Source organism: Lytechinus variegatus, chromosome 4 (genome assembly GCF_018143015.1).
Source record: "Lytechinus variegatus isolate NC3 chromosome 4, Lvar_3.0, whole genome shotgun sequence".
Classification (NCBI taxonomy): domain Eukaryota; kingdom Metazoa; phylum Echinodermata; class Echinoidea; order Temnopleuroida; family Toxopneustidae; genus Lytechinus; species Lytechinus variegatus.
In genome coordinates this window covers 19,992,031-20,008,281 of record NC_054743.1, presented here as the reverse complement: position 1 = coordinate 20,008,281, position 16,251 = coordinate 19,992,031, and the positions used below count along the sequence as shown (strand labels likewise).

Here is a 16,251-nt window from a genome sequence, read left to right as displayed (position 1 = left end):
CCTTATATACTTATACTGTCATGGTCATCATTATCTCACTTAAAGAAAAAAAATCTTGACAGCTGCCATTTTGTATGGACAAAAATGTCAAATGTGTGCTATCAGCTTCCAGTTGATGCTTTGGTAGCTAGAAGTATGTTTAATTTTTTTTCATAAATATACATTTATTTGACAGTGACAAATAAATGTACTCTATCACTGATACCTAACTCTAACCCATGTACAATTGTATGTACCTTTGTCGTAATAACCATTCATTGTAACTAACTATTGTCACTAATAGAATAATGTGTGATACTACCTGAATTAATACATAGGATAGAAATTTATTTCATCAGAATGTTTGCTGACTGATAAAATTTCCTTGCATAGAAATTTGAATTGTGTCAAATTCTATTTGGTTCACATTATAGGATATTTCTTGTTAAAACAAGTCAGTCAGATGATCAGGATCTAAGTACAACTTAAGTTATACTTAAGTATAACTTAACTTTCTTAAGTATCATCTTTGTACTTGATCCATTGGAATGGACGATCTGGTCACTATTATTTTAAGCAACTATATCATGTGACTGTATCCATCATGTGACTATTATATCATGTCAAGTGACCTTCAATCTTGAGATCATATCATTTCAAGTTGGCTAATACCAGCCTGTTTTATTTGCACAGAGAAATCAAGAATAAAGGCAGCTGAAGAAACGGAAGAAGGAGAGGCAGAGGCTTCAGAGGAGAAAGAAGAAGAAGGTATGGACAGCATGAGTTTTGTTGATTATCCGTCCAAATAGGGATTTACCTAATTATTTGATGATTTAGATTTCCTTGGATGGTGAGATGTAAAGCAATGCTTGTGTGTCTCTCATTCATCTTGGAATCTTTGGTAAGATCTATATGTAAGAGCATGGTTGTGTCTGAATATATGGTATGAACTGATTCAGACTGTTTGCACTTTCAACTGACTCAGACAGGGAATCTCATTATTGCAGCTCTTCAATGACATTGTAAGCATTTTTTGTACACTGTATGACCTTTTCTGAAACCAATTTGCTTCAGAAACTTTAGGCTCTGTTGTCAAACGTGCACTGATCCAACTTGTTAACAAACCAAAAGGTATGTGTGATATACTTGAAACTCTTACTGAGGGATATCTGCAAACTCCCTTTTGAAATCATTTCATGAAATGGCTAGACTTGAAACCAATAGACTTTGATATATATACTTTGCAGTTCAATATAAAGTATTTTATGATGAATTCATCATGCAATCTTTAAGTTATCATGTTAAGCAGGGCTCATTGAGGAAACAGTTTTCTGAACTGAAGTGGCTCCCTTGGGTAAATATGATATTATTATTATTATAATCATCATAATTATTGTAATCTGTTTCACTCTAGGCGAGACCACTGCCCAGGATTCTGTAACAGGAGTGACTGAAGGAGACGGTACAGAGACCATTGCTGCGTCACAGCATCCCACCGAAGACCTGTCTACCGTTACCGGGGTTGCTCCTACTGTATCACAGGAATCTGAAGATGTGGATGAAAACCACCCAGAGGTAATCCTTACCCCACAACTTTACTCTCTTCTACTCTTACTCCTTTTCTCTCCTCTCCTTGTACCTTCTCTCACCCTCTCTTTATCTTCTTATGACCCTATCGACGTCATATCAAAGACAAAAAGGCAAGAAAAAAGTAAAGGAATGAACTTTTAGTGAGGTACTAGGCAAATTTCATAAGTGAAGGTTGATATTTGCAGATAATGTCATGAATGGGTTGCCTGAATTTGAGCTTATAAATTGATGACAAAATACCCCTTGCCAATAAAATGTTAAGATGTTATTCGCATCATGTTGATCTTGACTGTATATTAATGTTAACATCATAATCCAATTGCAATATTTTAGTGTATTTAACTGTTATGATGATTATAATTGATTTATGAGTTTACCATTTTCTTAATCATTGATTCCTAGGTGATCCAAATGGTAGAAGCTGCAGTAAAGGAAGCTGAGAAGCTCTCCTACCCCATTGGTGCTGATCAATATGTAGACTGTGTAGAGGAAGCAGTAGTTGAGATACATAGAGAACTCAGAAAGAAAGATCCTAATGGACCTAGGTGAGTTCATACCACTGGAGCATGTCATGAAATCACCCACTATGTTCACTAACTATTTGTTGTGGAAGCTGCAGAAATCCTTTCATCTTATCGGCTCAGATAAAACTCTCCCCTAATCTCCAAACCATTCTAAGTTTTGTTGGAAAGAATCTGAATGTTGACCATTTCAAGCTCTTCCAGATGATTTAAACATTTTTCTTGATAATTTCTTGACATGCTTTTTTATGGCAATGCTATTTCTCTTAAGCATTGAAATTATCTATATTTCTCAGATAGAAAGGTCTGGAGATCTAGGTGTCCATTGCACAAAGCAATGTGATTAATCTCAACCCAAAATTAAAGTAAGTAAAGCCCGAAATATGCGCTTCTGATTAGTTTAAAAATCAAGTTGTGTTTGATTTCATGAGTTGCATATGATTGAAGTTTTTCTGCAACGAGCCCCTTTTGATTGATATAATGGTGAAGTGATCATAACAATTCTGATAGTTATGAAAAATACAGATTGAGACTTGAATCCTCTTGATCCTCATTAATTACTGTCAATCAATCTATTCTTTTTTAGCTCTATAATATGTTCCTTGTATATTTCATATGAAACCCTTTATATTTCCTTGCCAAGTGTTATGCTGTCGGAGAAATTTCTTTTTCAAGATCCATGAAAATCTTAGCATAACCACAAGTCCATTTTTCTTTCCTTGTCCAGTGCCGGTGGATGGATCATTGATAATTTCCCTCAATCCCGGGGACCACTGGACAGTCTTGCTTGACCGTGGTCTGGCCCCTGATGAAGTCATATGCCTCAAGGACAGCAGCGATAACGGTCTTTACCTGATGAAGCGATGGTACAGACTCAACAGAGATGAGGTGGACACCAAGGCGAGAGAGAGGAAAGAAGCGGAAGAGAGAGAGAAACAAAGGGTCTTAGAAGATGCAAGGTAAGAGAAAGTGACTGGTTTCAGAGTCTATGCTTATTTTAACTACATCTGTATTTTTGTCATCAAGTCCTGTTTCAATATCATTGGCTTATATATTGTACCACGAGAATAAATACTCTCCATATTTTTCTTGAAGCAAACTTTTTATCTGCTTTTATTGCTGCTTGTCATAAGGTAATAATTGGTTCATGGTGTATTATATGCTTGTTTATACATGTATATAATTGTGAAAGTTCATAATTAACTTCTTGTCTTTCCCACCTTTTTGAAACTTGTGCTCTCTATGTCCTTTCTGGATTCTTCAGTGTGCTTCTGTGACATGTTCCCCAACCAAAAAATACCTATTGCCAATAAAATCATATTTAAAATGCCACCATTGCTTCTGCAGTACTCAACACAGTATCATAAAAATATTCATCCTCCATTTTCCATTTCTGTGATTTCTTCGTAAGCTTTTGTGATGTTCCTTAATACGAGAATTGTTTATATTGCCTCTCCCATTTATGTGGACAGCAGTGTTCAGCGAGCATAATGTGACTAATTGGTGCTAAATCTCATTTTTCAAATTTCCATTTGGAACCAAGTTAATCCTTCTGTCTATCAGTGCTTAAAATCATCCCTCTTTCCTTCCCATACTCTTCTAATCAAAGTAATACATCTAGGGACCCTACTGGTAGTACTGGACTCAACAGGTAATATAGCAGTTACCCTTTCATAAAGCAATGCACTCATATTTCCATTGTTTTTTTTCACATTGTTTTTTTAAAACAAATTTATTCAATTTGAACCGTTCATTTTCACTTTGCAGTTCTTTTATTCATTCATTCTTTCAATTTAGCGTTCCATTTTGCAATCACTGTGGTCTGTATTCTGAACTCTAGTTTAACTCAAGCCCTGTTCTTTACTATTCGTGACCAAAAATGTCTGTATACAAAAAAAATAATCTGTATGTGTCCTTTTAAATGCTTCTTGCTCCTTTGCTCATGCTTTATTGGTAACCATCCCAAACAATTGAAGAACTTTTCTTCAGACTTTTTCTAATAGTAGTTGGTATGAAATCTCTACCCATTCATGTAGTTAAAGCATATACCAATACTAAACAACTAGGCCCGTATTCTGATAGCAGGTTTAATTTAAACTCAGGTTTAAAGTTGTGGTTTAAGTATGGACAGCCAATTGTTATCTAAATCACTAATAGTAGAGATTTCATACTTCAGCTCATTTGGCTCTCAAATCATTGATAATTGTCGAGAAAGTATAAATAGATTGTCTTCACCATAGATTAATCAGGAAAGAGCACAGTAAACATAGGAAACATACGACTTAATAAAAAAAATTGATATTTTTGGCTTCCAATACTTAAACCACAACCTTAAACCTGAGTTTAAGTTTAACCCGACTTCAGAATTCGGGCCCTACAGTTCAAGTTAAACCAGAGTTCTGAATACAGGTTATTATTTCCATCCATACAGCAATATTCTTTTGTAGCATCCAATAAAATCACACATGAAAAAAAAAAGAAACAAGAGTTCTGGAGATCTATTTTTGTGATATTGCACATTCATTGTCATCTTAGTTCAACACTAGTTCAACACATTTCACCGAAATTCATGAGCAGAAATTTTTGCTTGTGCATTCTTTTCGTTGCAGTCAGTATTTCCAAATGCACATGTTTTGAAGGTCTCACACATAGATCTGTAAAGGGGAACATATATTCAAGTTGTCAGAGTGAGGACCTGTGTACACAATTTTCAGTCCATTGATTTGAATGTTATACACAATTAGAAAATTGCAGTTTATGGATTGTCCTAGTTGTCTCACCTGCGAAGCAGAGTGAGACTATAGGCGCCGCTTTTCCGACGGCGGCGGCGGCGGCGGCGTCAACATCAAATCTTAACCTGAGGTTAAAGGGGAAGTTCACCCTGACAAAAAAGTTTATTGTAAAAATAGCAGAAAAAATAATAAAAAATATTGCCGAAGGTTTTAGAAAAATTCATCAAATAATTAGAAAGTTATTAGAATTTCAATTATTTGATTTGTGACGTCATATGCGAGCAGCATTCCTACATAGCGAATGGTAAAAAAATCAATGAAATGTCATTTTCTCAGAAAATTGAAAATGGTTTTCACTGTAACTTTTGTATATCAATAGACAAATCATTTCACACCCGATCATGAAAAGAAAACAAAATTAAGTCATCAGGAACCATACAAAATTTGAAATTCATACATTTTATATTACATAACACATGGGGCAGCTGCTCGTTTATGACGTCACAAATCCAAAATTTTGAACTCTAATAACTTTCTTACTCTTTAACAGATTTTCCTCAAACCTTCACCAATATTTTTTACTATTTTTTCTGCTATTTTCACAACAAAGTTTTCTTCAGGGTGAACTTCCCCTTTAAGTTTTTGAAATGACATCATAACTTAGAAAGTATATGGACCTAGTTCATGACACTTGGCCATAAGGTTAATCAAGTATTACTGAACATCCTATTAGAGTTTGTTGTTGTTTTCTGAGATTTGGTGCATGAATAGATTCTTTTCACATTCCAATTAATTATTTGACTATGAATTAATGACAATCAGTAGCCTTTTACGCAACTCTTTTAGTTACTCGGGTTATCAAAATTTAAATGAACTACCTGAAAAATATGAGACATCTTAAATATTTTTTTGATTCATTGAATTGTCAACATATACATACAAAGTCAATTTTCAAAAAATAATTATGAATTTCTAATTTTTGCACTTTTGTTCTTTGCTATTCATGTTCACAATTAAGTCTTCATTGATAATTGCTTTATTTGGAAGGTAGAGAGACACATACTTCTTGTCAGTATTGCCTATATGAAAAAGCTCAAAAAATTGAGAGCTGAATATAAATTCCATACCATTCAAATGTAATTTGTTTTGTGACATTTATATTGATACAGGATACAAGAGGAACTTGAGAAGGAAGAAGCGGCTAAAGCAGCAGCAGCAGCGGCAGCAGAGGAAGGTGGTGATGAAGATGGTAAGTTCAGTGAAAAGACAAAAAGACAGGCAGACTGATGGACACAATAACACAGATGTACAGACAAATAGACAGGACAGAATCACAATATAAAATACTTTAGACCTCCTAGCACACGAGACACATAAGTTCTGTATTTTCACACGTAAATATTTTTTTATATTTAGTTAAATATAAAGCTCCTGCATGAAGCCAAAATATCAAGAATTTCACAAATGCATCTAACAGTATAAAAATTATTTATATAATCACTAGTTTATGTTTATATGTTGCAACCAGTAATCTTGTTAATACTGTTTTCATGTTACCTTCTGTACTTGCAAAAAAGTGATCTAAATTGTAGTTGCTTTTGATTTAATCAAAATCTTTTCTTAAATGTGGTATACATGTAAAGGTTGTTGGAAAGGAACTTACAATGTAGGGAAGTTGTAGTATTAGTCAATGTGGTAATAGTAGTTGGTGTTTTTATGGGAGTTGTAATGGTAGTTTAGTGGTAGTTGATATTGGCAGTTTAGATTTAAAAGATTTTTAACATTTTAAGTATAAATCTTGGGCTATTTTATGGTTATGTGCACCAATTCATCTGCATGTATAAACATACATTGAATGAAAAAAGAAGAAGTAATTTTAAGCATGCGTTTGAAGATAAAGTATAAAAACATTTGCACTATTGACGACGATGATGATGATAGTGGTGGTGGTAGTAGTGGTAGAGGTACTAAATTGAAGCAGTTGCGGTATAAATCAATGGCAGTAGTGATAGTGGTAGGTTAGAGTGCTAGTAGAAGTGGAAGTGGCAATAGCAGGGATAGTAGTGGTAATGGTCATTGCAGGTCATGGCAGTAAAATATTGAAGTAGTAGCAGCAGATAAAGAGAATGGCAGTAGCAGTTATAGCTATAGCAATTCCAAATACTTTTATTATCTAGCTCTAGATTCTAGTCATGGACACAAATTTATCTGTAAACACATACATACAAAAGCATGATACTCATGCATACTCTTAATGAATACTTATGCCTGATATATTATATGTGAATTGTATATTGCACAGAATTGTGTCACCGTATGCAGAAAATATATTACCAGTCAAATAAAATCTGTAATGTGACCCAAACACTATTTATTACCGTAAGCAGCGGCAAAAACGCAGGAAGAGAAACCTGAAGGAGAGAAAGAAGACGGAGACCAAGAGGGAGGAGAAGCAGAAGGAGAAAAGGATGGAGAGAAGGATGGAGAGGCAGCTGGAGAAGGAGGAGCAGGAGGTGGAGAGGAAGGAGAAGGTAGAATCCGTTCATCATTCATCTTGTTTGCTGTGCATCATCTATGGGACTTGTTCAGAATACTAACTTTTCTTTTCTTCCTCTCATTTTACAGAAAGAAGAAAGAATGGGATAAGACATTAAGACCAGGGATGGTATTCTGGAACACTGTCATAATTTTTGTCATAAATTTTGTCATTTCTATCCGAGATGTGACACTGCTATGAATGTCACAAATCAGTATTCTGAACATTATCTATTCCCTGTCATATCTCTAAAAGTTCCCGCCCATCTTTTCGGAAGCAAACCAATCAAAATCATCGTTAGTTCCCAGTGGGAGCCATTCTAGTGAATAGGAAGGCCCCGTGGCAGGTAGGACAGGTTGGCATCGTGCAACTACGCGAATATCGATGCGCTTAATTACAAAGAGAGCAGGGAGCTGTGAAGGATTTTAGAAGAGAAGTAGAAAAAGAAGGAAAACAGAGAAAAAAAGGAGGAATTGATATGTAGGGACTGACTAATTGTAGTATGAAAATATAATATTGAAAATTGTCATGGATGATGAGTGAAACTAATACCACAATCAAATCGTAATAATATCATTATATGTTTGTTAATCACTCGGCAGGGTATTGAGATATTTGGTACTAAAAGATATGACAAAATTTATGACTGCTACCCCCTGTTATAACTTTTGTCATATCTTTTGCTTACAAGTATAAAAGGATTACGCGCATTTAAAGCCGCATATTTTTGGTGCGCTAAAGAGAAGAGACAAAATTTATGACAATTTTTGTGACAAAAGTTATGACATCCACCAGAATACCGATTTTGTCATATTTCTGAGAAAAGATAAAATATGGAGAAAAGACAATGTTCAGAACACCCAGAAAACTCAGGCAATCAATGAAAGAGATCTTGGATGTATATGAAAAAATGGGGTTAAAATAAGTGTTAAATGTCTATACTTAGGTAATGAAGCATAACAAAATGTCGGAATTGAATCGGATATCAAGCAGAGGGAGGAAGTGAAACACTGAGTTATTTATTGTAAGAGAAAGAGGGAGGGATGGGGGAGGAATGTGAGGAAGAAGGGGAAAGAAAAAAGTAGACAGATATATTAGATTTAAGCATCATAGTGAATTAAAAATCCACTGGGTTTTCATTATATCCCTCTCTTCATTGATGATCAATCTATATATTTTATGCTCCAAGTGTATCTAAGATTTGAATAAAGAGTCAAAGTTTCATGTTGCCCCATGCAACATATATACTTGACAGTGAAATTGAGAAAATGTTTGCGTGTGCCAAATATTTTTTTTTCTGGGTTGTGCGGTTTTTAATTTCTCTAAACTGAAGTTATTTGTGATGGATGGTGTTCATGTTTATCTTGGTTACGCTGGGGCATGTTGCTTTATTAACAATTATGTATACCCATTATATGATATGTATCACTAATCTGCTGAATATTCATGAATTTAAATCAGCTTCTCCCACTTCTGGTGGAGGGGTGGAGGGTGATGCAGCACCGGGCGTGTCTGATGGCGAACAAAAACCCAAAGGTAGAGCGCCTACTAACACGTGTGCAGTGATTTTAATTGGGCCATTACAAATATATATTTATGATCTTGTAGTGAGGAGTATTTATATCTGTGATTAAAGATTTTTTTTTCTGAGATGAAATTTTGGTCTCGTGGAATTCCTCTTTGATAAGATTTGGGTGTGGCTGTGTCTTTTTAGGTGTTTGGGATCATTTTGAGGGTGTTGATTTTGAAGATATATTACTTAGTACTTTGAAGATTTGTAGATTTTTTTTTGTAGTAAGAACATTTTTTTTTCATTACTGATGACAAATTGGAAAGAGTATATTATTCATAGTGTAATGAAAATTATTTTGTTAAATGTATGAAAATGTCAACGTCATGCAAGAATTGTGTAGTTCATGCAGTATTGAATTTTATTGTACCATGATACTTTGAATTACTAATTATTATTATTAGAATGCAGATTAAAGTATACCATAGCATAGTAAAAAATAAAAGATTCACATTTGGAAATAAGTTCATATGCCTTACATGTACCTGACTCGATATTATGTAAAATTATATAGTGGAATTCTGAAGGTCATAGCTCTTACCAGTATGCTTTTAGTTGCTATGCAATATATATTGTTTTATGCTAATGCTTTATATTATTTATCCTTTCCCCATATTCATCTCATTTCACCAACCTTTTCCTATATTCATTTCAATCTTATCTTATCCACTGTATACATGTATTCATCTTTATATTGCATATTTGTAATATATGTATTCATTTCACATATTTTCTGCTTTGACTGTATTGAGTATGCACATTATTTCACTTTCCATATCCATCATGTTCATTGAAAACCAAATCCTTTGCCTTCTCAATATCTTGTCACTAACACTACCATGACTTACATTTCACATAAATGCCGCTATCTATACTGCCATCCTTTGCACCGTCTTGTAATTACACCATGTATTCACACTTCTATTTTACTGTATTGTACACTTGCCTATGTACTTTCCTGATATATCAAACTACCAAACATCTATACATCTATCCCTCTGAAAACTATACCTGCATTGCATAACACACTGCTACATATATACAGAAGGCACCACAACCGATGCAGACCCTACTACTACTGTAACTTCTTATGAAGAGAAAGGTATACAGAGTTGTTGTCATTGTGTGATTATATTGCTAGTATTTTTGCTATCTCCGCCTGATAAAGGGGAGGAATGCAGTAAGAATCAAATGTGTATGATTTCTCAAACTTGAGGATTCAAATTAATTTTTGGCAAACTTTGAATTCTTTTTACAGTTCGAGAATTCCACAATATTTACAAATATAGCTCGCAGTTTTTCATCATTTTCTGTCAATCTGTTCGTGCTCTAATTATTATATTCACACACATTTTCTACCATTATCAACCCTTAAATGTTATTCCTTGTATTGTTCTGATTTAATAACATTACTTGAATATCCCCAAAAATGACAATTGCAAGGGAAGATTCAGCAAAAATAAAAAAAATATGTATAACCTCTCGAGGAAAATACAGTCTTAAATATGAAAGAAAATTATGCAAAGTTAACTCTTCCTGAATTTTCATTTGAGAACAGATTACGCAGTACATTGTACTATTTACTTCTATTTCAATTTTTTTTCCTAAGACGAACAGATTTCTGTGGCCACAAGAGGTTTGAATGAAGTAGATTCACTTGTTCTTTTTATAAAACTAGTGTCATGTGCACAACAAACAAATGTAATTATTATTGCTGACTGGTCTAGTATATCAAAATGATATAATTACCCCTGATTATTCTTGTAGCTAAGACTGAGGAAGAAGAAGAAGAAGAGGAACAACCTCCTCCCATCCCCATCCCTGAAGAAGATCCTCTTCCTCCCGATGGTCCAGAGACGAGCAAGTTCAAAGATCAGAGGAATGAGTTTGAGAGGGAGTGGCCGTCCATCCAAGCTCTTCTCACAGGGACTATCAACCTTGAACCGATCCAGATTGAGATTGAGAATAAGAAGACTGAGGATATCATCAAGGAATCACACACCATGGTGGAACGTAAGTTATACCTCTCACAAATTGAGTTTGAGTGAGAGAAAAAAGGCTTTGATTTTCCGTTACATTCATCGTCTTGCTCAAGTGTTCTGCCAAGCTTTTACATTTCGATGATCTTATGTCATGATAACTCTCCATTGATGGTATTTTTCATGGAAGCCTTAATTTTGATTGGCTAGAAGTCCTGTTACCATGGCATTTTGTATGACATGGCTCAGTGCCCTAATACATATTGTTTATTATTGTGTTTTCCATTAATGTCAAGCACTGTTGAAAAAAATCATAATGATTGTTTCAATGTGTTTAGAATTAACATGTAAATACATGTAGTTATTGAGTTCAAGTTAAAAATTGATGAGTGTTTTATCATAGTTCAGCATCTTGGATTATTTCTGAGTGCCATAATCCTACATTTGATATGTTGTTTGTTCTTTGTATAGAACCATACACCTATAGACCATGGGAGTATAGTAGTATTGATATGGATGAAGAGGATGAAGATGCAGCGGCTGAAGCTGATGAGGAAGGAGATGAGATGGAGGAAGAAGAGGTAAGATGATGGATATATTGGAGGGATGTTTGCCATGCAATGCTGGTTTTACATAGCCCTGTTGATTTTGACTTTCACAATAGTTAGACTGGGGTGTGGTGTTTTCCATAACAGTAGAAACAGTTACGGTATATTGTTTATTGATAATACAATGCCAGTAGGTTGCCAGGGCTAATTGTGCGTGGAACTCAAATTTGTTCTCATTTGTATGAGTTTGCAGAGGGAGTTATAAACATGAAACCCTTCCTCGTACTGATGTTCTATTAGGTTAAATACATAAGTTTCATTTTTTTTGCCTGAGAAATTCAACAAATTTTCTCATCTTCATATCTTTGGTCATGCCATGTGAAGAATGTGAGAATATAGAAAGTGCTCAGTTGCAAGTTGTTATATTTTTGTGGAAAGTGAAGTGTAATTTTCTGTGTAAAAGATGCTGCATCCTTATTTTTGTTGATGAATTGTAAATATATTTCATGCTGAGCTGTTGAAAATATTACATATTTACTTGCATTTTTCTTGGTTGTTTCTACTAATTCCCTAACTTTAAGGAGTGGCAGTCCTGTTTTAAATTGATGTATTCTAATTGTTATGTTTTATTCCAGGATGAAGAAGTCACTAAGAATAAGAAGAAGCAGTTTGGTGATACCAAGCACTTCTGTCCTGTAGCATTGAAGGAGAAGTTTGTTTTATGGCCAGGTAACCCAGAGATAGCAGCTAAATACAGGGAGAAGGTCTACTACTGTTCCAACCCAGAGGCTAGGGATAAGTTCATCGCTGAACCAACCACGTTTGTGGCTAAAGGAAGGCCGTTTCAGGTGAGATTGTGTTGACGCTTTGAAGGAAAGTGAAGAGAGTGAATAGTGAGATTATGTTCCCTGTAAAGATTGGATAAAAATGAACCCAGACGGACAAAAAGGAAGGAAGGCCTAGAGAAAGACGGGAAGATAAATCAGTGAAGAAGTAAATAAAGAAAAAAGAAAGAAAGAAAATAAAGACAGGATTAGGTATTATTATCTTTTAACTGATTTGTTGAATGGGAAATTGGACATGCTTTAACTTTTGTAAGTATTTTGAGAGAAATATGTTACCATCAAAGGGATCTGTATGAAATACACCTATTTTCTTGTAGGATGATATTTGCATGGTGCAGTCACAGCTGTAGGTTGTACAGGTTGGGGCCACTCTGAAAAAAAAAGTAATTGAAAGGTCATCACCTGTTACAGAGTACATTAACCCATTCAATAGAACTTGAAAAGAAAAAAATAAAGTCATTTAGTTTTTAGTTTAGCATTTGTCCCCAGGATCCACAGAGATATGCATGTATCACAATTTCTTATTTTTTCAAATTTTGTTTGTTTTTGTTTATTTCTATTGTTCAGCCTCCTCCTGTGCGGCTGTTAATGCTTGGCCCCAAGGGTGCAGGCAAGTCCCTCCATGCCAGAGCTATGGCAGACAAACTAGGCCTGTTCCACATCAGCTTCAAAGATCGGCTTCAGGAACTCATCATCAAGAAGACCAAGAAGAAGATAGGACCAGAGTTTGAAGAGGAGGAGGAGGAGCCAGAAGAGGAAGAGCCAGAAGAAGGACAGAAGGATGGAATACCAGTTGTATCAGAACCAAATGATGGTAAATATTTTCTTACGTTGGCTAATGGTTGCATCTTTATCACCGAGTGGAATATGTGCCAGGTCATGAATGCTTTGCTAATGATACAAAAATAAGAATATCCAAGGATGATGATGGATATAAATAATACTCTGAATATATGTTTTCATCATAAACATCATTTAATGAAAAAAAATATTTCTCAAATGCTCTTCTTCAACCATCCCCTCCCCCCAAAAAACCACAACAAACATTCCCAAGGATCGTGATGGATGACTTGTATAAAACTCATTATTCTGACTATTTTCACCACATTAACACATAATTACACATTGGTGATTTTAATGATTGATTGTACATGGTGACCAGTGCAGTCAATTGCAAAAGTGATTATCTTGTGCTACAAACCTCAAAAATTCAATGATTCATCCAGTAGTTGCTTTAAAGATCACTAAATTCCTTTAAAAATTCTCATCAGCAATGGGATGGCAGCTTATTGCTACTTGCAGTTATTTCTGTTATCTGTAATTTCAATGTTATATACAGGTATTAACTGCAGGTTATTTAAAGTCTTTCGGTCTATTTGTAAAATATTTTCTTTTCTGTCACTATGATACCAGCTGCTGCTGCAGAACAGACTGAGGAGGACAATGAAGAAGGGGTAAGTCATGCTAAATCATTTTATATTGTTAAATTATTTTCTAATCTGGTATTGAAGTCATGTTGATTCATGGTTTACATTTATTGCTTTATTTGTTAAGATTGTGATGAGCACTTTCATTTGTATGAACAGTATGTAATTTAGAATTTGTACACCCACATTGTGAGTAAATGTGTGGTAAATACAGATTAATGTCTTTCCAAAGAAAATTAGTGCTGCGGCATGGAATTGAACCAGGTACCTTGTAGCTCAAAGTGCAGAGACTTATCCACCAAACCACAACACCTTTACATGATAGTCATATTAATGTACATTGATAATAATTTTTTCTTTCTTTCTTTCTTTCTTTCTTTCTTTCGTTCGTTCGTTCGTTCGTTCTTTCTTTCTTTCTTTCTTTCCATCCATCCATCCATCCATCAGGGAGAGGAGGAGCAGGAGGTGGAGTTGAATGAGTTTGAAGAGAACATCAAGGGTAACCTGATGGGTGATGAATCACTCAGCATAGACTCACTGGAGAAGATTATACCAGACTGGTGGAATCTAGAACCTTACAAGTAAGTATTGGGGTTCGTTTCATATGTCGGTGTGTAAGTTATGCATGATTTGATGCAAGACTGATTACCTCTTCTTGTGATTAAAGATATATCCTATGTAGTTTACCTCATTTGGCCCTTGCAGTCATGGAATTTCAGGAATTCAAATTACTCTACCTGAAGCAAAAAAAAAAGAAAGCAATTTTGTAAATTGACAGTTAAATTTTGCTGGAAAGTCATAAAAATCATCTTTTCCAGATATTTTTAAAGTAATGTTTATTTTTTTTAATGTCAATTGATAGCCATCTTATGGTTTAAAGCAAATTGTTATCAGATCAGCATGATGGGTATTTCACTTAATTGATACATTATGAAAATTTAGATTGGTTGGTTCCTCTTTTTCGACTTTTTTCTCTGATATTTGCCTTCTATTAGTTGAATTTTATTTCTTAAAATGGATTTATTGTGATATACTGATAATGTTGATGAATAATTTTTGTTGATGTACAGATCAACTGGTTTCATCTTAGAAGGGTTCCCTCGCACCTCTGAGGAAGCTCAATTCATGGCTGAAAACGGTCTCTTCCCGGACGCTGCTATCCTGCTCAATGTAGAAGATTCAGACATCACAAGCAGATTGCTCCCGCCCAAGCTGGAGAAGTGGCGCAAGCGACGGGATCGCAGGGTGGCCAGGAGAGAGAAGCGTAAGGCCAAGAAGAAGAAGGAGCGAGAGGAGGCGATCAAGAAGCGACGTCAAGAACTCATCTCAGAGGCGGATGATAGGAAAGCAAAGAGACAGGTAGGAGATTGTGCAATGTTGTACATTTCTAGGGAGCATTCCCTGGAACACTTAATTTGTGTTTTTCACTGACAATTGTTATAAGCTACTGAAATCCTTGCATCTGACTGGCTCAGATCAAATTTGTAAGTGAAAATCACTGACTAGATGCTTCATGAAACACTGCCCAAGTGCCCATAACACAAAACTTAGCAATGAACGTACAACAATATTCTACGATTGATTGCATTGACTTCAATGTACAACCAATTGTGAAAATGAAGTGTACAATTAATTGCTAATCTTTGTGTTACGGGACCCTGGTCACCTCTTGCGGTCAGCCATATGAAAACATGATATCTACTTTTATTGATCAAGTTATTCATTCATCCCTTTGAAATACTAACCAAAGAAATTAGGATTTAATTGATAAACATTGTGTATGACATTATGCTGTCTCAAAGACAAACTTGTGGGATTTCATTTGGATTTTGTTCAGTTTGATAGGGATACTTCTTCATTTGCATGCCTATTATTATTGGTCAATAATTCATGTGTTTACATCATTTGATTCACCACACAACATACTCTTGATATCCGTATCCATCTTTGAAATGTAGTAACATAAAACACCTTAGTAGTTATTAGTTACCCCAGGAATATTTTGATATATTTTTGCTATACCTATTTCCATTGAAATTTATTATATATCCCAAGACCTTTCATATTTTGTGCCATTTGATTTTGTGATCACACAAACATATATCACTCCCCTGTATATTTTCATTATCATCATCACCATTATTGTATTAATAATATTTCACTAGTATTATTTTTTCCATGTATTCAATTTGTTCACCATCATGTTTTATTATGAAGTTTCTGGCGAAAACATTGCGTGTTCACAAGGTACACTGCTTCTTATCTCCATTAGATATGAATTCTATAAAATGATGGTATGGATCCTTATCACATGATTGACTGAAATCTATCATGTGACCAGTCATTTCTTTTAGCTAACAGGCAAACTTGCTAATGACTGGTACTAATGACTTGTTCTATTGACCGGTCATGGGTATGAGATGAGGATGGTTTGTCAGATAAGGATCCATAACATCTTATAAAACAAATAATACATATGATTTTGCTTGGGCATCAGAGTAATTACACTTGTTACCTTTGAAAC

At 34.8% G+C, this 16,251-nt stretch overlaps 1 protein-coding gene across 1 annotated transcript in view; it reads left to right on the top strand.

Annotated features, from left to right (window-relative positions):
• LOC121413571 (adenylate kinase 9-like) overlaps window positions 1-16,251 on the top strand; it is a 42,739-nt gene that overhangs the window by 14,519 nt on the left and 11,969 nt on the right. The window contains 17 exon segments of the mRNA XM_041606435.1: window positions 673-747; window positions 1,394-1,554; window positions 1,972-2,114; window positions 2,818-2,857; window positions 2,859-3,049; window positions 3,700-3,741; window positions 5,992-6,071; window positions 7,207-7,353; window positions 8,820-8,894; window positions 9,974-10,030; window positions 10,696-10,941; window positions 11,379-11,488; window positions 12,091-12,303; window positions 12,868-13,114; window positions 13,714-13,754; window positions 14,175-14,308; window positions 14,798-15,086. Coding sequence (XP_041462369.1) covers window positions 673-747; window positions 1,394-1,554; window positions 1,972-2,114; window positions 2,818-2,857; window positions 2,859-3,049; window positions 3,700-3,741; window positions 5,992-6,071; window positions 7,207-7,353; window positions 8,820-8,894; window positions 9,974-10,030; window positions 10,696-10,941; window positions 11,379-11,488; window positions 12,091-12,303; window positions 12,868-13,114; window positions 13,714-13,754; window positions 14,175-14,308; window positions 14,798-15,086 — 2,291 coding nt within the window.